The sequence below is a fragment of the Benincasa hispida genome, chromosome 8 (genome assembly GCF_009727055.1).
Source record: "Benincasa hispida cultivar B227 chromosome 8, ASM972705v1, whole genome shotgun sequence".
NCBI lineage: Eukaryota > Viridiplantae > Streptophyta > Magnoliopsida > Cucurbitales > Cucurbitaceae > Benincasa > Benincasa hispida.
Genome location: NC_052356.1, coordinates 58,619,865 through 58,641,865, shown reverse-complemented (window position 1 = coordinate 58,641,865; position 22,001 = coordinate 58,619,865). Strand labels below are relative to the sequence as shown.

The 22,001-nt window shown below is 36.0% G+C and overlaps 1 protein-coding gene across 2 annotated transcripts; it reads left to right on the top strand.

Annotated features, from left to right (window-relative positions):
- The first annotated feature begins 11,751 nt into the window (after positions 1-11,751).
- LOC120083602 lies at positions 11,752-20,675 on the top strand. Of its 2 annotated transcripts, XM_039039424.1 has the most exons (8): positions 11,752-11,925; positions 12,439-12,688; positions 13,569-13,692; positions 13,922-14,265; positions 14,375-16,067; positions 16,546-16,787; positions 20,122-20,208; positions 20,283-20,675. In XM_039039424.1, exons 1-7 carry the CDS (start codon positions 11,870-11,872, stop codon positions 20,191-20,193), a joined length of 2,781 nt encoding a protein of 926 aa, XP_038895352.1. In that variant the 5' UTR covers positions 11,752-11,869; the 3' UTR covers positions 20,194-20,208; positions 20,283-20,675. The 2 variants fall into 2 exon arrangements, with proteins under 2 accessions (XP_038895352.1, XP_038895350.1); XM_039039422.1 differs by having other exon boundaries at positions 20,122-20,675.
- Positions 20,676-22,001: the final 1,326 nt, after the last annotated feature.

The following is a 22,001-nucleotide window of genomic DNA, read 5'->3' as shown; positions in this document are numbered from 1 at the left end:
ATATAATATGATTATATTTATTAATTAAATTAATTGATTAATTATTTGATAATTAACCAACTAATCCACGTTCGGATGTGAGAAGTGGGGCTGCGAAGGTTATGGTAACCGGCGAGTTAAAGCTATAAAAATCGTTTTCATTTTATTATTTCAGTCGTGCATTCGTATCGCCAAGAGCCAAAAAGAATCTGTGAAAGAGCAATCGCAAGTTCCTATACGATAGAAGCTCGTTCGTCTAAACCATCGTTCAGTTTTTCCTAAACGATCGTGTAGCTCTACTATACGATAAGCATTTTCGCGATACGATAACAGAGTTCATCTCCCACTTGCTTATCGTCCACACGACGTCTTCTCCTCCGTCCTCTACCAAACTCACCAGAGCCCACTCTTTAGGTTTTTGACACCGAGGATACCCGGATTTCTCTTGTGGTGGTGTCGTCCCCGCGGCATTGTTCGTGTACGATTGGATCGTGTTGTTGTAGTCGATAGACTCACCGGGTGCTGGTAGATCAGTGGGAGGTTTTCCGCTGCTTTGGGTTCACACATGCGAAGACAGTCTTCATTTGGTATGAACCTTTTTTCCTTGTTAATATTTGTATTCTGAGCATGCCGATTATGAGTTTAATATGCATAACTATTTGTATGAAATGTAGATTGTTTATGTTTCGGTCACTGTGAAATCTGAGCGATCTAAGCCCATTCATGGAACTCTTGGTATGAGATCTTTTAGCTTCATCATCTAAGAAGTTCCACCGAAGTTCGACTTTTGGAACTAAGTCTGCACCTTCTTCTTTCGGCACCAGCAAGTGGAAGAAGAAGAAGGGTAGTAAGGGAAAGGGAAAAACACCTGCTAACCCATAACCTGCCGCTCCGCGGGGTGGGCAACCAGTGCCAATTGACAAGGGAAAGTGTTTCCACTGCAACCAGGATAGGTACTGGAAGCGGAACTGCCCACGTTATTTAAAGAAGAAGAAGAAAGCCAAACAAGGTAAATATGATTTACTAGCTTTGGAGATTTGTTTAGTGGAGAATGATGATTCTGCCTGGATTATAGACTCTAGGACCACTAACTATGTTTGTTTTTCATTTAAGGTGATTAGATCTTAGTGGAAGCTTGAGGCTAGTGAGATGATGATGCGAATTGGCATCAGGCACATTGTCTCAGCTATGGCAATGGGAGGCCTCCGGTTAACTTTACATAATAGATTTATCATTTTGAATGATGTATATGTTGTTCTCGAGTTAAAGAGGAACTTGATTTCTATAAAGTTGTTGCTTGAATGTAAATACACCCTGAACTTTTCAGTTAATAAAGTGTTTATTCTGAAAGATGGTGTTGAAATATGTTCAGCAAAACTGGAAAACAATTTGTATATGCTAAAATCGTTAGCAACAAATTCCCTCCATAACATAGAGATGTTTAAAATTGTCGTAACTCAAAATAAATGACTTAAGGTTATAGGGCCAAAAAGCCTCTAGAGTTGGTGAATTCAGACCTTTGTGGTCCAATGTGAAGGAAATCGGACATGAGGATTTCCATGAGCAGTGGAATGATCGTTCTAAATTTCATTCGTATTTGAACATACACAATTACAATCAACAAACAGAAACTAACTGGTCATGCAACATACCAAATTACAACATACTTTTCATAAGATCAAGGGATAAAACTATACATACCTTTGAAGACTCATCTTCAAACACCCTCGATCATGAACGCTCGATCAATCAGCAAGACTGCAACACACGAACACTCGTACACCATGACCGCAACACAACATAATCACAGTAACCACGAACACAATTATCTCTAAGACCACGAACACAGTGAACGACCTCCAAATACCTCAAACTATGTTCAGTTGAGTACGACACCACCATAATGGCTACCTTGGTATTCTTGGTGTGAGAATCCAGAAGTGTAGACTCTATGTGGACTTGGTTAGAGGACGAAACCGGAGGAACAATTATGTAAACGATTGAGCCAGTGGGAGATGACAAGGTCTATCGTATAAACGATGCCCAATCATTTAACAAATGCTATGCGGTCATTTAGCAAAAGTTGCATGATCGTTTAGCTAAAGGCTAGCTGAGTGAACTATCATGTAGTGTCACTCCACAATCGTATAGTCTCTCTTCAGCTATCGTTTAGTGAATCTCATTCACTTAACAGCCACCGTGAGTCTTTCCGAGAATGGAAAATCTCAATCATCAACTACTAAATTTAGGAAAATATTTTTTCTTTTTATCTCACGGTTACCATGATACTACCAATAACCTACCACTCAATTGGTTATTAGAGAAAAATAGATAATGATCCAATAATTAATATTATAAATATATATGATAACCAACTTACCATAGTATACTTATAAACTATAGTTTTAATATTTCATCTCATGAAACATATAAACCATAACTCTTTTTCTATTTCATGGTACTTAATATAAATCTCATTTACATTAATCCTCCACTTGATGTATCTCATACATCACACCGATCATATCATATATAATCGAATTACCTCTTGCCAATTTGAACATTTCAAATCAACACCAAGAACTGATTCTCAACTTGAATCCATTGAATTACCAAGGGGACCTTATGAACCTGTAGCTTGAAGCTTCAATGGTACGTGAATAACTTACTAAACTTTTTAGTCACGGGATCCACCATCTGTTAACTGCCAGGCACTCAACTAAAGACCGATAGTTGAACTCTTCTTACTACAAATATATTATTTGTCCATATCAACCAATCAACAGTGCGATAACCCTTCACAGATCGCTCATAAGTACAGCTGAGCCAATAATTGTTATGCCCTTGTAGTTACATCTAACTTCTTAAGTACCACTGATCCCTCTAATGAACATAAGTCATAGTCCTACTATGATTAAGTCCTATCTTCCAAAAAGAAGTTGTGACCACTATGTTCAAGCTCTGGAATCAGCCCTTAAGGGAGTAATCTATCTACTTACCCTTGCTTTGGGGAAGAAGTGAATTCCATCTTGTGTAACCGAGTTCCCAGCTCCCAAATCAGGCAAGTTCCTAAAAAGGTAGGCATATTGAGTTGGCAATTTGGCCACTCTCACCCATACTAATCAAAGGACTACCCTCAAAGGCAGAGTTCCCAAAACACTCAAGATTGAGGTCATGTCACCTATGGTTGTTTAGGTGAGATGTAAGTCTCCAGTATCAATTGCATTATATATAGAGACTAGTCATCTCGTGGTCCGGTCTTATACAAACTCTTTGTATAGGACACCTTCGCTCGCATGTTTCCACATGAATGGTCAAGATCTACCATTTATAGTAGTTCACAACACTTGCAAACCTTTACAAAGCATGCCGTATCCGTAGTGTCACTAGGATCAGATATCCCTCCTTAATCCTTATACTACAGACCTATTTAGGTTATCACTTAAGGCATGATTCACTTGTATATCTCATATACATGCTTAAGTTTACATACAATAATCATGGAGCTTTGTTTATTGGATATGAGTAAATGTCAAATAAAATAACTCTTATTTTATTCACAACAATGTGTATAGATTACAAACTACGAGACTCCGGTAGAATTACGACACTAATCCCAACACGATAAATGTGCGAGCAAGGGGAGGCTACGAGTATTTCATCACTTTTACTGATGATTATTCGAGGTATGAGTATGTTTATTTAATGCAACATAAGTCAAAATCCTTTGAAAATTTCAAGGAGTTCAAGGATGAAGTTGAAAACGCATTAAGTAAACAAATTAAAACACTTCAATCTGATCGGGGTGGATAGTTTTTGGATTCTGAGTTCAAGAAATGTTTGATAGAACATGAAATCATTTCCCAACTCTCAGCATCTGGTACACCTCAGTAGAGTGGTGTATCGAAGAGGAAAAACAGAACCCTGTTGGACATGGTTTGGTTGATGATGAGTTATACCCAGGTAGATGGGGTTAAACCTATAGGTTGTAAATGGATCTATAAGAGGAAATGGGATGCTGATGGAAAGGTGCAAACCTTCAAAGCTAGACTTGTGGCAAAGGGTTATACCTAGGTAGAAGGAGTTGACTATAAAGAGACTTTTTCACCTGTTGCCATGCTTAAGTCTATCCGCATCCTCATATTCATTGCCTCATATTATGACTATGAGATATGGTATATGGATGTCAAGACGGCTTTTCTGAATGCCAATCTTGAGGAGACCATATATATGGTGCAACCTGAGGGATTCATAGCCCAAGGTCAAGAGCAAAAGGTTTGCAAGTGGAATCGGTCCATTTATGGACTGAAACAGGTATCTCGATCTTGGAACATAATGTTTGATAATGCGATCAAATCTTATGGCTTTGACCAAAACGTTGATGAGCCTTGTGTCTATAAGAAAATCATCAACAGTTCAGTAGTTTTCCTAGTGTTGTATGTAGACGATATCCTACTCATTAGGAATGACGTAGGTTTACTGACTTCAGTTAAGAACTGGCTAGCGACACAACTCCAAATGAAAGATTTGGGAGAGGCTCAGTTTTTTCTTGGGATTCAAATCTTTCGAGATTGAAAAAACAAAATACTAGCAGTGTCTTAGGCATCGTACATTGACAAGATGTTGATCAAGTACTCGTTGCAGAACTCCAAAATGAGACTTTTGCCTTTTCGACACGGAGTTACATTGTCTAAGGAACAGTGTCCTAAGACACTTTAAGAGGTTGAGGAAATAAGACGGGTCCCCTATGCATCTGCCGTGGGCAGTTTGAAGTACGCGATGTTATATACTAGACTTGACATCTGCCTCATTGTGGGGATAGTCAGTAGATATCAGTCTAATCCAGGACAGAGTCACTGGACAGCCGTCAAGAACATCCTCAAGTATCTTGGAGAACGAGGGACTACATACTTGTGTATGGTTCTAAGGATTTGATCCTTATAGGATACACGGACTCTAAATTTTAGATTGATAAGGATTCTTGGAAATCTACTTCAGGATCAGTGTTCACCATTAACAGAAGGGCTGTAGTCTGGTGAAGCACCAAACAAAGGTGCATTGCTGACTCCACTATGGAGGTCAAGTATGTAGCGGCTTGTGAAGTTGCTAAGTAGGTCGTTTGGCTCAGAAAGTTCCTGATTGATCTAGAAGTTGTTCCAGACATGTCTAGGTTCATCACTCTTTATTGTGATAATAGTGGTGCTATGGCGAATTCCTGTGAGCCTCGGAGTCATAAGCCCAACAAGCATATAGAGCGAAAATACCATCTCATCTAAGAGATTGTGCATCGAGTGGACGTGATTTTCACGAAGATAGCTTCGGAGCACAACATTGCTGATCTGTTTATGAAGGCTCTCACGTCTATAGTGTTTGAGGGTCACCTACGGGACCGACCGCGACTAGACTAGGGCAAGTAGGAGATGTTGTACTAGACCTTTGTGTCCTATTTATTGTTTTGTGTATTTGTAATATGATTATCTTGTACACCCCACTAGCTTTAGGACAAGTGGGAGATTGTTGGGGTTGATGCCCTAAATCTCGTAGCGTCCTGTTTGTAAGCACTTGTATGAACAAACAGTTTTATGATATATAATATGAGATATTTTATTCACTTTAGTATATGAAATATGAAATATTTTAGTTGCATTAACCACAAACCAATAAACTAAGATCCCTGGTTATCGTTATAACTTAAACATGTATGTGAAGACATACAAGTGGATCATGCTTTAAGTGATAACCTAAATGGTTTGTAGTATATGGATAAAGGAGGGAAACCTTATCCTGATGACACTACGAGTGTGATCCGCTTTGTAGGTGTTACAAATGTTGTAAAGTGCTACAAATGGACTGATCTTGATCATTCGTGTATTAGACATGCGAACGGGGATACTCTATACAAAAGAGTTTGTATAAGACTAGACCACGAAATGTTTAGTCTCGTCGTTCACGACAGAGACTTTCATTTCACTAGGATGACCATAGGTACATGACCTTAATCTTGAAGTGAGTTGTGAACTTTTGTCTATGAGGGCGGTTCTTTTGATTTGCATGGGTGCGAGTGGCCAGACCGCTGACTCAAACTTACCACTTTGGGGATTCGTCTGATTGGGGAGTTAAGAACTCAGCTACACAAGATGAAATTCACTCCTTCCCCGAAGTAGAGGTAAGTAGATAAATTGCTCCCTTAAAGGCTGATTCTGAGGCTTAAACAATGTGGTGCCACACCTTCTCTTGGCCTGAGGTTTAGTCATAGTGGAACTATGATGTATTGTTCATTAGAGAAATCAGTGATACTTAAGAAGTTAGAGGTAACTACTGGGGCAAAACAATCATTTGTCCTAACTGTACTTACGAGCGATTTGTGAAGGGACATTGTACTATTGATTGGTTATATCCAATGGACACAGAAATATATCTGTAGTGCAAAGAGTGCAGCTGTCGATTTTTAGTGGAGTGCCCAGTAGTTAACGGATGGGGGATATCGTGATTAAAGGGTTTAGTCAGTTATTCACGTACCGTTGAAACTTCAAACTACAGGTCCATAAAGTCTCCTTGGTAGCTCAATAGATTTATGGTGAGAATCAGTTTTTAGGTTAATTTGAAGTGTTCAAATTAACAAGAGGGAATTTGATTATATATGATATAATTAAATTAGTTCAATTATATATGATATAATTGATTGATGTATTTGATACATTATTTGATTGGAGGAATTAATATAAATATAATTTATATTAAATGTCATAAAGGAGAAAAAGAACTATGGTTTATATGTTACATATGATGTAATATTAAAACTATAGGTTATACATATAATATGATAAATTAGTTATTATATTTATTTATAACAAATTAATTATGAGATAATTGGTTTTAGTTTTTTTCTCCAAATAACCACCTTAGTGGGAGGTTTTAATCGGTTTATGGCTAACTGATGGATAAAATGAAAATCGTTTTCTTTTTTTCATTCCACACAAAAAAGGATCAAGTAATCAGATTACTATTTAAGGGAGAAAACGATAAAAGTGTTAAATGTTCTATAAGAGTGTCAATTATTCTATATGATAGTTACTTGTTTGCTAAATGATTGAGTACACAGGTCTATACGATAGGCTTATTCCTTCTCCCACTACTCGATCGTCTACTCGATTGTCTAGTTCCTCCTTACCTCTACCCAAATCCATACAAAGCCCACATCTCCTGGATTCTCACACCGAGAATACCAAGGTAGCCGAGTGGTAGTGTCGAGTTTCTGTTCGAGGGTCGAGGATCGAGTTTTACTCGATTGTGATCGAGGATTTGTCAGTTTGTGCTGTTTGTTAGGTTTCCTCACTACGTTCGTGTTGTTGGATGGTTTGCTGATTGATCGTGGAAATACTAGAAGAAAGGGTTCTTCAAAGGTATGTTACTCTATCCTTGTTATTTAACTTAGAAGCATGTTGTAATTTACTCTTTGATACATAACTGTTCTGTTTGATTGTAAATGTTCTTGTTCTTTAATGGGATTTGGAACGATTTACTTCCGCTTATTGGTTCTCTAGATTTAGAGTTCCTTCAAACAAGTGATCAAGAAACAGGACTACAGGAGTATGTTAGGTAGTAGTTATCATAAGAGGATTGACAATTGTTGTCTTCACATCTCTTTTCGGATTAAAGAGGATAATTTGGGGAGGGGTATGAAAAAGGATCTCCTCAATCATCTCCTGATTGAGTTGAGGCACAACATCAATTATCAAAAGTGAGACATGACATAGCATTCAAGTCTCGGTTGAGGTGATGGATATGTTAAATCATCAAGCTCAAAATTCTAACTTAAGTATTGGAGGGTAAGGAACATAACACCATATCGGTAAAATATTTAACTTGCATAACAGAACAACCACAAAAGCATGAAACCTAGGTAGCTTACCTAAGGTAAAACTGTTGGCTAACTTTTGCATCAAGGAACATATTACCAAATTAGTTAGCTAATGAAGTATGAATTAAAATGTTCGTAAACCAGGTCTTTGAAAAAACATAAATATAATTTATTTTTTGAAAACAAATATATTAAAAGAAACTAACCAAAGTTCGAGAAGAACTAATGCAAAACAAAAGAAACCCCATATGCATCTTTAGAGAGGGAAGAAGGGGGGTTGGCAAAAAAAGCTATAAGACTACCAAAGGACACAACCCTTCAGGCAAGAAGATGCCCCGCTCTATTCACCACTCTCGAGCACCAGGAAAAGGACAGAACTCGAGCGCTCTTAAACATGGAGATAATCTTCTCAATCAAACCACTCAACTCAGAAAGATCACTCCCAAAAAAATTAGTAGCATTCACAAAATCAAACACAATCAGACTCATCCAACAAAGGAAGAGAAAAAGAAGGACCCACACTAGCGATGAGGTTAGACATCCCTTTAAGCACTGTCAGGGCCTCTAGATATTTCTGAAGGAACTTTAATTACAGAGAACCTTTGAGCGGAAGAGGATCGTCCAAACCCCATTGTGAATGAACTCATACATTTACAGTTATACAGAACAAATTATGCACAAAACTTAAATTAGAACATACTTCTGATATGAAAATAAAGGATAAGAGATTATACCTTTGAAGAACTCTTCTTTAAGTAAATCCCTCGATCAAATTTGTTCACAAACAAAACGAACAACTCGAACACCCTTGAACATCAACAAGCAGCAACTCGATCCTCGAACCAATCAGACACTACCACTTGGATACCTTAGTATCCTCGATGTGAGAATCCAGGAGTAGTGGGCTCTGGCTTTTCTTGATTAGAGGAAAGATTTAGTGTGGAAGAGGAAGACGATCGTGTAAACAACAACACGATCGTATAGATGAGAAAGTCTATCGCATAAACAAGCTACTCGATCGTGTAGTCTCTCAAGTGATTGTATAGTAAGACTTTCTTACTCGATTGCTAATCTCGTCAGTAAGTTTTAGATTTTGAATTTAAATTTCATTTTATCCCAAATTTTCCATAGAACTAAATAACTAACCACTAAGGGTGGTTATTGAGAAAAAGAATTTAATTATCAAATAATTAATAAATATAAATAAATATGATAACTATCTGCTCATATTATATTTATAACCTATAGTTTTAATATTGTATCATATACAATATATAAACCATAGTTCTTTTTCTTTATTTTATGGCATTTAATATAAATCATACTTATATTAAATTTAATGACTATGAATCTAATTCATAGAAAATATATTTGAATCATATTCAAATATTAGCTCATCCAATTAAACAATAATGTATCAAATACATTATATCAATTATATCATATATAATCAAATTCCCTCTTATTAATTTGAACATTTCAAATTAACCTAAAAACTGATTCTCAACTTAAATCCATTGAGCTACCAAGGGGACCTTATAGACCTATAGCTTGAAACTCCAATAGTACGTGAATAACTGATTAAACTCTTTAATCACATTATCCACCATCCGTTAACTGTCAGGTACTCCACTAAAGACCGACAGCTGCACTCTTCACGCTACAAATATATTTCTGTGTCCGTTGGATATAACTAATCAACAGTATGATGACCCTTCACAAATTGCTCGTAAATATAGCTGGGCCAAATTACCATTTTGCCCATGTAGTTACATTTAACTTCTTAAGTACCATTGATCCCTCTAATGAATAATAGATCATAGTCCCACTATGACTAAACCCCTCTCGGGCCAAGAGAGGGTTGGTGCCACATTGTTCAAGTCCCGAAATCAGCCCTTAAAGGACCCTGAGATGTAGATCATCCAAGGCACATTAGCATGGTGTACTTACCCCTGCTTTGAGGAAGGAGTGAATTCCATCTTGTGTAGCTGAGTTCCTAACTCCCCAATCAGAAAAATCCTCAAAATGGTAGGCTTGTTAAATTGGCGATCTGGCCACTCTCACCCATGCAAATCAAAGGACCGCCCTCATAGACAGGAGTTCACAACTCACTTAGGATTAAGGTCATGTTACCTATGGTCATCCTAGTGAAATGAAAGTCTCAATTATGAACGGCGTTATATAACGAGACTAAACATTTCGTGGTCCGGTCTTATACAAACTCCTTTGTATAGAATATCCCTGCTCGCATGTCTAATACATGAATGATCAGGATCAAATCATTTATAGCACTTTACAACATTTGTAAAACCTACAAAGCGGACCATACTCGTAGTGTCACCAGGATAAAGTATCAAACCCTATCCATATACTACAGACCATTTAGGTTATCACTTAAAACACGATCCGCTTGTATGTCTCCACATACATATTTAAATTACAACGATAACCATGGATCTTAGTTAATTGGTTTGTGGTTAATGCAACTAAAATATCATATATTTCATAGACAATGTGAGTAAAATATCATCTATTATAAATCACAGAATGTTTGTTAATACAAATGTTTACAAACCACAGGACTCTACGAGATTTAGGGCATCAATCTCAATAATTTCATGGTCTAGCACACGTCCAACCTTTCACATCCCATGAGAATTAGAGACCCAGAAGAGTCACGAACAATCCAGCTTTCACCTGCTCGCACCAAGAAGCATCAATATTAAGCTTCCAATTTAATAAAGTGGTAAATTTGTCAAAGTAAATTCAATTTAGTAGTAATTGACATATATTCCTTCTTTTGAAATCAAACATCTGATTTTAATTTTTACCTATTGTTATAAAAAAAAAACATAAATAAACATGAATAAATGAAGATTGTTTTATGAAAAAAAAAAATCTAACTTGCACAATGCATTTTAAATTCACCCATTATAAAGTGGTGGTATAAATCACATACTTTCTTTTCTAGTTGAAATTGAATAGACATTCTTTGTCGGCTTGACTAAGCTAATATTTATTTATTATTGTTTTTTTTTTTTTAAAAAATACAAAGTGTAGGAGGCAATATTAAGCAAACCTAAGCTAGAAGTGAAATTTTTAACCTTCAACCTAAATTAATAAGTGTTTTAGCTCTAGTTTATTATAAGTTTAAATATTTTATGGATAAGTTAAAACATTTTGTTTGATTTTCAATTTTCTAAAATAATATGACAATCATGGATGTTTTTTTTTTTTTTAGTCGTGGGAGAATTGAAAAAGGAAAAAAAAAATAGTGGTTAAATTATTTATAAAAAAATATTCCTAAATCTTGTAATTTATAAATTTTGTAATTTATTTAACATATATACACACATTTTAAAAATACCAATATTACCTTTGATATTATACCAATTATTCAAAATATCTTCAAAATTAAAAATCTTTAGAATTTGAATGAAACTCAGAACCAATAATGTGTGATGGTAACTTAGAATGAAAATTTGAATCACGATCCATTCTAGGTCACTGGCACACCATCGTGTCCTAACTTTTGGAAGAAATTTTAAAGAATTTATATTTTGAGGAAAGTTTTTTTTTTTTTTTTTTTTACACATTTTAAAGAAAATTTTGAAACAAATAATTTTTGAAGTATTAGTCAATATGAAATTAGTTTAGCAGCAATTAACATGGTCAATGTCCAATCCCACAACGATTGTACTCATGAAAGAAAGACAAATTTTTTTAAATAACTTTTTTTAAAATATAATTTTGCAAGAAAGAAGAAGGGAGTAGTTGTACAATAGACGTGATCCATATTCAATACAATAAAATCCACGTGATAATTATTACTTTAATTACAATTTTAATTAAGAAGGGAACGCCATAAGTTACGAAATGGCACTAATGGCTAGTTAACGCTCTCGAATTGATTATAAAAGCAAGATTTAAGCAAAGTTTCAATTTTTTCTTTGAACCTTTTCAGGCATCAGTTGGTTTTTCTTTGAACACAGTTCCTCAAAAATCCCAAACACAGAATCAATCGTACGAATGAGGGAAGAGGTAATCAGCTCAGCTGGAACTGTTGATCCAACTCCGGCCGCCAGGTACCGCTCCGCTTCTTTCTCTTCTCCCTTTCATCACTTCTACGACTCTCTGTTATTTGGTCAATCTAGGGTTTTATGATTTTCTTCTTCTCCGCTGATTTGAGGTCCCAAATTCTTCAACTTATTCTCAATTGAAACTCAAGTTTGAAAACATTCTCTCGTAATTGCTTTTCGGGAAGAGGGGAAATGGAGGGTTGATTTAGCGAATAGGTTGTGCGGAAGAGAATCTACTGTATTTGTGCTCGTAATGTGAGGCGGGTGCGAAGGGGTTATATGGGTTTTTTTTTTCTCTGTTACATGATTAGCAGCAACAAGGAATTTTTGGGTTGAATAAAATTTTTCTTTAGGAGCTGTATTTGATATTGAGGTATAATTCGACAAAATTCGAGGAGTATATTTGAAATTATCTCAGTGGATACTGATCAAAGAGTAAGATGCAGCTTGATAATTTGAATTCACATTGTCTTCTTTAGTTCTTGTAAACAGTTCTTGTTGCTCTATGAATCTTATCAGCTCTGCTGGAGCCTCATCACCTGCTGTTCCAACAAACATTGGAAGTGTTGATGGGTCAATTCGTGGACTTGGTTCAAAAGCTGCGTCTTTATCTTATGTTGGTTCACAACCACCTCAGCCTTCCTTGAGCACTGGTGTTGGTGGTTCTGCTTTTGGCATGTCGAGATACTCTTGTAGACCATGGGAAAGGGGAGATTTATTAAGGCGTTTGGCTACCTTTAAGCCTGGAAATTGGTTTGGAAAACCTAAGGTTATAATTTTTATGATTATTTACATAAATCCTGCAGTATACATGTAACATTGTATGTATTTTAATAATTACTTTGCATATTTGGTCCCTTTGCATAAAGCTCAGTTATATAATTTTCGATTCATAATTTTACCTTGAGTCCAATATGGAAAACTCTTGGAACTAGCTGGTTAGAGCATCAAACTCTTTGTTACTTCTCGCTTCAACAGGAAACTGTTTGTTTTCTTGGGTTTTGGTACCATTTACGTAAAATCAGACCTTCAAAGGAAAATAACGTCTTTATTCATTTTCTCACAGAAGACAGACCATCGGTGTGCTTTTATTGTTTATTATTCATTTGGGATGTGTCTTTAATTAAAATAATAACCTTTTTGACCCATCCTGTTCATTCACATCAGATTTTTGTTTGTGGTTTTGTCTAAGGAGGCTAAGTTACATCCAGTTTTATGTGAGGATATATGGGAGGAATATTGAGCAGATTTTAGTCTTTCTTTGTTGCCTTATTCTTGGAAGTATTAACAATTAATACAACTATTTTCATGTATTAGTCTAAACCTGGTCACTTCTTTTACTTGTTAATTTATACGTAGGCTATCTCTTAATCTTATGCTCAATTTAAGTTTAGAGAACTTCTATGACTACAGTTGTTTATAGGTGGAACTGATGTAAAGCGATGGTATAGGTTGTCAACTTTGTTAAAAATAAGAATAGTTTTTATAAATTAATTGAAACTTTGGAAATCATAAAGGCTTTCATATCTCAATTCATTTTCCGTACTACTCTATTTTTATCTCTTATGTACTCAAAGTAATAATGAAAAATATTCTAATGGCAATGAATTTTGAGACTTGGGAATATTATTCTTTCTTGATATTTGCAGGTAGTCAATTCACTTGCATGTGCACAGAGAGGATGGATGAATGTCGATGTTGATAAAATTGAATGTGAATCTTGTGGTGCCAGTTTGAGCTTTGAATTACTACAGTCGTGGACTTCTGCCGAAGGTTAGATTCATTAATGTAGCGTTATTACTGAAATATATATGGTTATCATATCTATAAGGTGCCCACCCACTCACTCACACACAAACACAAAAAGAAAAAGTATTTCAAACGCCTGGAAGAACCTATAGACATATACCGAGGTTAATTGATAGTTCACGAATTAACTTATGAATTCTGACTGCTGATAATAATGACCCTTGATTCTCCTCCTTTTTGGGTGTTAATGAAGTTCAACTTGCTGAGTTTACAAAGCAGCTGGATTCTGGGCACAAAGTCTCTTGTCCTTGGAGAGGAAATAGCTGCCCTGAAAGTTTGGTGCAGTTCCCTCCAACGCCCCAGTCCGCTTTAGTCGGAGGATTTAAGGATAGATGTGATGGGCTTCTGCAGTTTCAATCTTTGCCTTCTATAGCTGCTTCTGCAATTGAACAAATGCGTATTTGTCGAAGTGCACAACTTGATCGCCTTTTGGCACAATCCCTCAATTTCACCATGGGCGAGGTAGATGTAAAACCAGAGGGTACACGTGAACTTCTTGACAGCTCTCAAGATGGAGCATTCTATTTGTATTCTCAAGTAGGCTACTTTTTTTATGATTAATTTTTGGTCAATAATCTATATCCCATTTATTCTTCAGCTGATAATTTATCATATCTGATTATGTTTTGTTTTTCTCATTTTCCAGGCTCAGAAAATTATTAGCCTTTGTGGATGGGAACCAAGATGGCATTTAGATGTTCAAGACTGTGAAGAGCATTCTGCGCAATCAGCTCGAAATGGATGTTCTTTTGGTCCAACTGAGGCTCAGTTGCATCTTTCTTATGATGCTGCTCGAAGCAAGAAAGCACTCTCTACTTCCATAAAAAAAGACACTGGAAAGGGTAAATTGCTGGTTAAGGACTCTAGAAGTGAATTGAGGTCACCCATACTAGATTGTAGCATATGTGGTGCTACAGTTAGGATATTGGACTTTCTAACAATTTCTCGACCGTCTCATTTTGCACCTAACAACATTGACATTCCTTCTACAAGTAAGAAAATGGGACTGACACGTGGAGTAAGTGCAGCTAGTGGAATTAATGGATGGGTGACTGCTGATGATGCCGATAAAGAACGTATTGAAGACCGTGATGAAGTAGCAACAACGAATGAGGCAAGCTTATTGCCAAACACGGATGTCGATTTGAATCTGACAATGGCAGGGGGCTTAAATGTTTCTCAATCAGAAAAGAATACAACCACTGAACATATTCCCAATGGGGATCTGGGAAGGGATCTAATGATTGGGCAACCTTCAGGCAGCGAGGTTGGTGATCGTGCTGCTTCGTATGAATCAAGAGGTCCTAGCTCTCGCAAACGCAGCTTGGATAAAGATGGGAGTTCAAATGACAGGGCACTAGTTAGGATGCATCAAGCCGATAGTGTTGAAGGAACTGTTATAGATGATGAAGTAACAGATGATAGACAATATTCAGCTGGACCTTCAAAACGTATTCGTGATTCTGAATTTTTTGATACTTTCTGTTCATATCAACGAGATTCAGCAGGCGCTGGTCCAAGTCATTCCATGGGTTTAGACCTTTGCATGGATGGGGAAAAATTAAATTCATTTCAGCAAGGAGGTGATCAATATACCGGAATTCAATCAGCTAGGGATTCAACCCGTGCGTCATCTGTTATTGCGATGGACACAGTGTGCCATAGTGCTGATGAGGACTCTATGGAAAGCGTTGAAAATTATCCTGGTGATGTTGATGATGTTCATTTCCCCTCTTCGAGTACACATGGGAATTTAGACAATAATGAAACATCAGAATTGATTTTTAGCAATCAAGCTCAGCAGAGCATTTTTCTTCGACCGGCTTCTGAAGTTCCTGGCGAAATGGGTGTCAGTAGTACAAACGATGGTGAAGAAATATTCAATGCTGATACTGTCACTACTCAGGCTAGGGATGTGTTTAGTTTTGGAATAAGTGGTGGAAGCGTTGGAATGTGCGCTAGTCATGAGGCTGAAATTCATGGGGCTGATGCATCGGTTCATAGGACAGATAGTGTTGTTGGTGATGTTGAACCCAGAATAGAGGACGCCGAGAATCAGGGACAAACTGGTGAATCTGCCCCTGATCCTGGGCTAATGGATGAGATTGTTCCTGAGGACATCATCAGGGAAGATCCTCATGGTGATAGCCAAGAGATGTTTTCTCGGCCTGTAGAAAGAGCTGATAGTGGATCAAAAATTGATGGCTCTGCTAAAGATGATTCTGTTGAAAGTGGTGGAAAGACAAGTCAAAGTTGCAAGACAGTCCTAGTGAATAGCAGTCACAATGCTGATACACGGCCTACTCATGGCCAAAATAAGATTGAGGATCCAAATTCGGGTATATTTTAAGAATTCAGCATAATAGAATCTTGTGTAGTTGTAAACGAGATATGTATAACCTATCCACCACCTTCAACATCAGTCCTTTCACTTTCAGTTTTCAATAGTCCTCAGTACCTAAAATAACTTAACTTCAATAGTCTAGCTAAAGTTTTATCAAAATTTTCTTCTTTCACTGATGGCCAGCAATAAGTGGTTTTGGGGCCCTTTACCGTTTTATTATTGAAAATCTTTCCTTTTCATTTTGAGCTGCCTATCTGAATTTTCTTTTTGAGTTGGGTGAAGACTGATACTGTGGTTGTTAAAATCTTGAACACTAACGTGAAAATCTGGATTTATAACTTAATCTACCATTTGGTTTGGGCAGATTGGAAATCGTATGTGTCGTCTCTTAAAATCTGGCATAGCAATTTGACCTTATTAAATGTGTTATTCCAATTTTCTTCTGTTAGTGATGTGGAACCTGTCTTTTTCAGCGCCACAAAAAGGGGAAAGCAATTATGAAATAGAGTTTGATCCGATAGTCCATCACAATCAATTTTGCCCTTGGGTAAATGGAAATGTTGCTGCTGCTGGCAGTACGAGTAGTAGCTCCAATGCAGATGTAGTTGCTCTCAGTGGCTGGCAGCTGACGTTAGATGCACTCGATGCTCTGCAATCCCTTGGGCGTACTGGAGTTCAGACATTGCAATCTGAGTCAGCAGCATCTCTTTACAAGGTCGGCTTCCTTCTAATATATATTTTGCATTTCTACAAATCGTAAGAAAATGAAGGAAGATCTTGTCTCTTTTCTCATCGAATCAATACATGAATTCTGGTTTTTATGTTAGCAAATCAACCATTTTGCTTGTCTGACATTAGCAGCTTTGTAAAAATGCGTTATAGTTATGGTAAAGAATTTATGGCTGCAGGGCACTTTCAGTAAACACAACCACAAAGTTGCACTTTCTAATTTTTTGGACGGTTGTCACCATCATTGTAGAATCTATGGTGCAATAACCTTAATTATTGGCAAAGTTTTTGTTTTGTGTTGTTCTGGTTATATAATAAAAGGGTGTAGTGTGTACCTTTTATAGGAGAAAATCACCTTCACTCGGTAAGGTGAAGAAACCCTTTTTTTTGGAGTAAGATAAGAAACCTCATGCGAATGTGGGTTTGAGGGGACATCTTGTGTACACAGAAGCACAAGTGTCAAGTTTATGTGTCTTCATGTGTAAGTCCTGTCAGGTGAATAACTCTATGCCATCATATGAGTGATAGAGGCATAGAGCTAGATTGCCTTAGGAACACTATTGTATGTATGTCATTATTTTTCCTTCTTTCCAAGAAGAATCTGTAAGACCCCTAGTTATGGTTATATTAGGATTATTAGTATGTCTATGAGCGAGGGCATATTAGTAATTAGCTAAAGAGCTTGTTTGGTTTTTTAGTTATAAATAGAGGAACTGGGTTGGGAGCAAGGTATAGATCATTTTTGAAGGAATTTTCATGGTAGGAATTAGGGAGAGAGATAGCTCCCTCAAAAAGTTTTGTTATATTGTCACTTCTTTGAATATTGCAATATATATATATATCCGTGAGTGTCCATGCTAGCTTCCGTGCACCTCGACTAATCTCACGGAACAACCTGTCTGTCCCTACAATATTTGGATGTCAAGAAAACTTATAGGATATTAAATTCTAGGTAAGAATTGAACCCATGACCTCTCAGCCCTTTATGAAGATTATGCCCCCTATTTACCACTAGGTCAACCCATGATGGTTGCAATATGTTTCTATCTTTTAGTGTTCTTTGTTGTTCTTGAGTTTTCTTGTTAGGTGGTAACCTAACTGAATCACAACTTTCATGTAGATACCGAAAGAATACAAAACACCACCAGAAAATGAGCCAAATGAAAAGAACCAAAAGGTTTACATAAAGTAAAGAATCCAAACATCCAATTTATTAATAATAACCAAACTTAAAGAACAACATAGAGCCCTCATTTCATCAACAATTGGAAAATGGGAAATTTCTTTCCTCTGCGAAAGGGAGAAAGCATTAGAGTGCATAGCACACAAAATCTCTATCATCTTAGAAAAACTCATGTTTTAAACCAAAGAGCCCATAGAACAACCGTGAACCATATGACCCTGCCAACCAACCTTCCAATTTCATTGGATGTCCTCGATGGGACAACCCTGCCTCAATCAACGAAGGAAGGATGAGAGAGGAACTCTCATTGGCCCACAAAATGCCTACAAGAAGACTCTCGGTCCCAATTTAAATCATAACTCTGTAACGAGTGGCCTAAATATAAAAATACAACTAACAATGAACCAGCCAGTGATGACCTGTGTCTTCAGTCACCTGCTTGTGCTTGCTGAAAATGCAATACTGGAAAAAGAAGGTATGGAGGAATTGTTCTTGAAATGCGACATCTGTGGTTCAGAATATCACCTTTTTGGGCCCCCAAAGTTGCTCAAAGACCACTTGTGAACCCTTGGATATGGAGTGAAGAGGTAGAGATTGGAAAAGAAGGAAGCACAAAAACTGATCTAGAATGTATCATTAAGGAATGGAGAAACAATGTAATACATTGGGAAACTTTGTTGTATTATAAAATCATAGATAGAAGTTTCCCTGTAACCTTGCTCATCTAGAATATACAGTATCTTTCCTCATAGTAAAATGTAATTCTAGAATATTGGATCCTTACAAAATGTGAGTTAAATGCATGATGGTTACGACAGTTAATGGAAATCTTTCTTTAAATAACGTAATACAGCCCATGGGAGTTTTTCTTTGGTCTAAAAATAATTTAGTTTAGAAAGATTCTCTAGGTCTCCCATCCAAATTCACTCTCAGAAAAATAGTTCCGTTCCCTCACTTTATTCATCTGCTCACAGGATCTTTCCTAGTTTCAAGGTTAGCTTAATTTGAGAATGTAAACATCTGACCACAAATACCTAATTACCTCACCTCCTTTCAGAATCTGCCACTTGTTTCAGCCTTAATTTCTCTTTCTGGACTCAGCTTCCTTTCTTCTTTAACTAAATGAACAAAAGGAAATTATTGACGTCTTTTCCCTGAGGCTTTGAGGAGCTTTTGTGCCATGAGAAACAGCCTTTAGGCTAGTTGAAAACTTGTAGCCTCCTGTGAAGAAGAGATCATAAACTACGAAATACAGGGGATGTTAGAACAAAAAGAAAGTTAGCTCTTTTGACTAATATGCAGTTCGCGGACATGAACAGTTCATAAGATACCGATTGATTGAAACGAGCAAGTGGCTGGGTCGATCATTCACAGTGCAGCAGTTGGTCTCGGCCCATTTTTGTGTATCTTCATTCCTGTGATGCTGGTCTCTTTGCAAAAAGGAATTATAAGTCAAATAGGAGGCCATGTCTTCCTAAATCAGTCCTTTGCTGGAAACTCTTAGAATTATTCTCTCCACTTTTTAGTTGGTATATAGCCCTTTACATGGACACAGACGGTGGGACAACCTTTTTAAAGACAAAAAGAAATGCCATGGCTTCAATTCACTTAATATATATTCTTTTTCCACTTTGAGCTTGTGGCTTGAAGGGAACATTAGAATCTTTAACAACAGGAAGACAACATATCATTGCCCCTTAACTTATGGGAGTTGGGCATTTGGTGAGTGAATCAAGGCTTTGGAGTGATTTCAAGAGGGAGGGTGCAAATAACTTAAATTACTTGTTTATCTTGTGGTTTCTTCTTGATACTGGAATACAATGGTTTCGTATATTTTCTATGTTGGGATACCTTGCAGAACTCTAAGTTAGAGTTCGTATTGGAGGCGAGGGATAAGCAGCAGGTAATGGTCAGAGGAGACATCAACTATCCACAGAATGGAAAAGCAAAGTCGTAATTTTGTGAAGGGTGTTGCTCTAGGATTAGATTGGATTCTATTATTGTCATTGTCTGGTTTTTTACTTCAACTTTCATACTATCTATTGCAGGACATCCTGTTTGGATCGAAAATATAACCATATTTGAATGTTAAATCACTGAATACAGTATCTACATCAAATTGAATATACTCTTGCAGGATGATCATCATGGTAAAAAACTGCTGCGACAACACTCAGCAAGCAGAAGCCAAGGAAACCTTGAGACATGAGCTTCCAAATTGAAAGTATTCACAAACCCGAATTTGTCATCTCCCGACTCTATGAAATATCTGCTGAGTATTATATTTCTTCTTGTCAGCACTCTGCTAGTTTTGCTGCTGATGGATGGGCCTCAAGTTTCAAGAACAAGAAAACCAGGCAATTGTGGCCATGATTCTGAGTTTGATCTCCATCATTTCTTTTTCCAGTCCTAAGTAATAATTTCTCAGCACCTGTTTGGTGCAAGTATTAGTAACACTACTCAAAAGATGGTTATGCTTGTGTTCCATTTGGAGAATACTAGAGTAACTCTCTCTCTCTCTCTAAAAATCTCTGTTTCTACACAATTATTGGTTTTGCAGTTTTTTTTCTTTTAGTATTAGCATCTCTCTGTTTATGTCGACTGATGTAACTGTAAACACTTTTCACTGTAAGGTCATTGTCCAAAGTCATGGATTTCTTTTTCAAATATCAGTTTATAACTTACTGGAAATGTTGTTGATAGATATAATAGTTGAAGAATATAGTTGTATTAAGAATATTCATTCGTCAATTGGTTGCCATTTTAATCACTAATTTGGTCAATCAACAATGACAATGAAATTTATTTGTTTGAAGTGTTTTTAAGACATTAGTGTGAAAACTTATGGGATCGGACTTTGCTTTTTATTGATGCCTTTCGTTGTTGACCACCATTTGTTCTTTATANGAGGAAGAAACTTTTTTCTTTAAAAAGAAAAAACAAATATTTGATTTCCTCATTTGTCAAATTAGGAAAATCATGAAAAATAATGAAAATTATTTACACAAAATAATAAAATTTTAATATTTTTTAATAAAGGTTGATAGAAGTTTAAATTGATAGAAGTCTAATAGACGTTGATAGAAGTCTAAGTATATATCAATATTTTTTTTGTTATTTTTATAAATAGCTTGATATTTTTTCTATCTTGAAAAATTTTCCAACTTAAAGAGGATAAATTTTGAGTTTTCTTTTGCAAATTTTTAAAATAGTATCATACAAGTTCGTGATTTAAATCACGAAAATCTTTGATCTTTATTTGAATGTTAAAAAAAAAATCATTTTCATAATCTTTTCAATGAATTATAAATTTCTTTCCTTATTTTCCGTCCACAATTTTGAAAATATCTTTCCTTCCTCTAACAACTATCCAAACTTTTGAAAGTTATTACAAGCATAATAAATTAGGGAAATTGCAATGGAACCAAAAAAAATAAAAATAAAAATAAATAAAGTAATGGTTTTCTAAATTTATAGAATACAGCAAAAATTTTAAAATTAATTTTGGTTATATTTATTGTTTAAATTTTGTATGGTAATAGGCATATTTGATATATTTGATATATGGTATATCAATCAATTTATATACCTTATATAAATTGTATCATTTATACCATTGATATATCATGACTCAATTATAATATAGTGGTGGATGTTTGTTCAATGATGTTAGTTATTGCTTTTTTCTTTTTTCTTTTTTTCATTTTTCTATACAAACTCGTTCTCATTTCATTAGTTCGATTTCGATGGTATGATTTAGATTTTCACATTAGTTGTGTTATGTTTTCTAGATTTTATTTGATTTTGATGGTATATCTTAATTGTTTTATCAATTGTGTTGACGCATAGATCAATTAATTTGTTCGATTTACAAAAAAATGATACGATTATGATAGTATATAAGTTACTAGTACTAATTCAAAATGTATTTCAAGCAACTATTAGTGCATAATATATCATCATTTGTTCAAAATGCAATACTGAATAAGTAAGCATTACATTGGTGCATCAATAGTT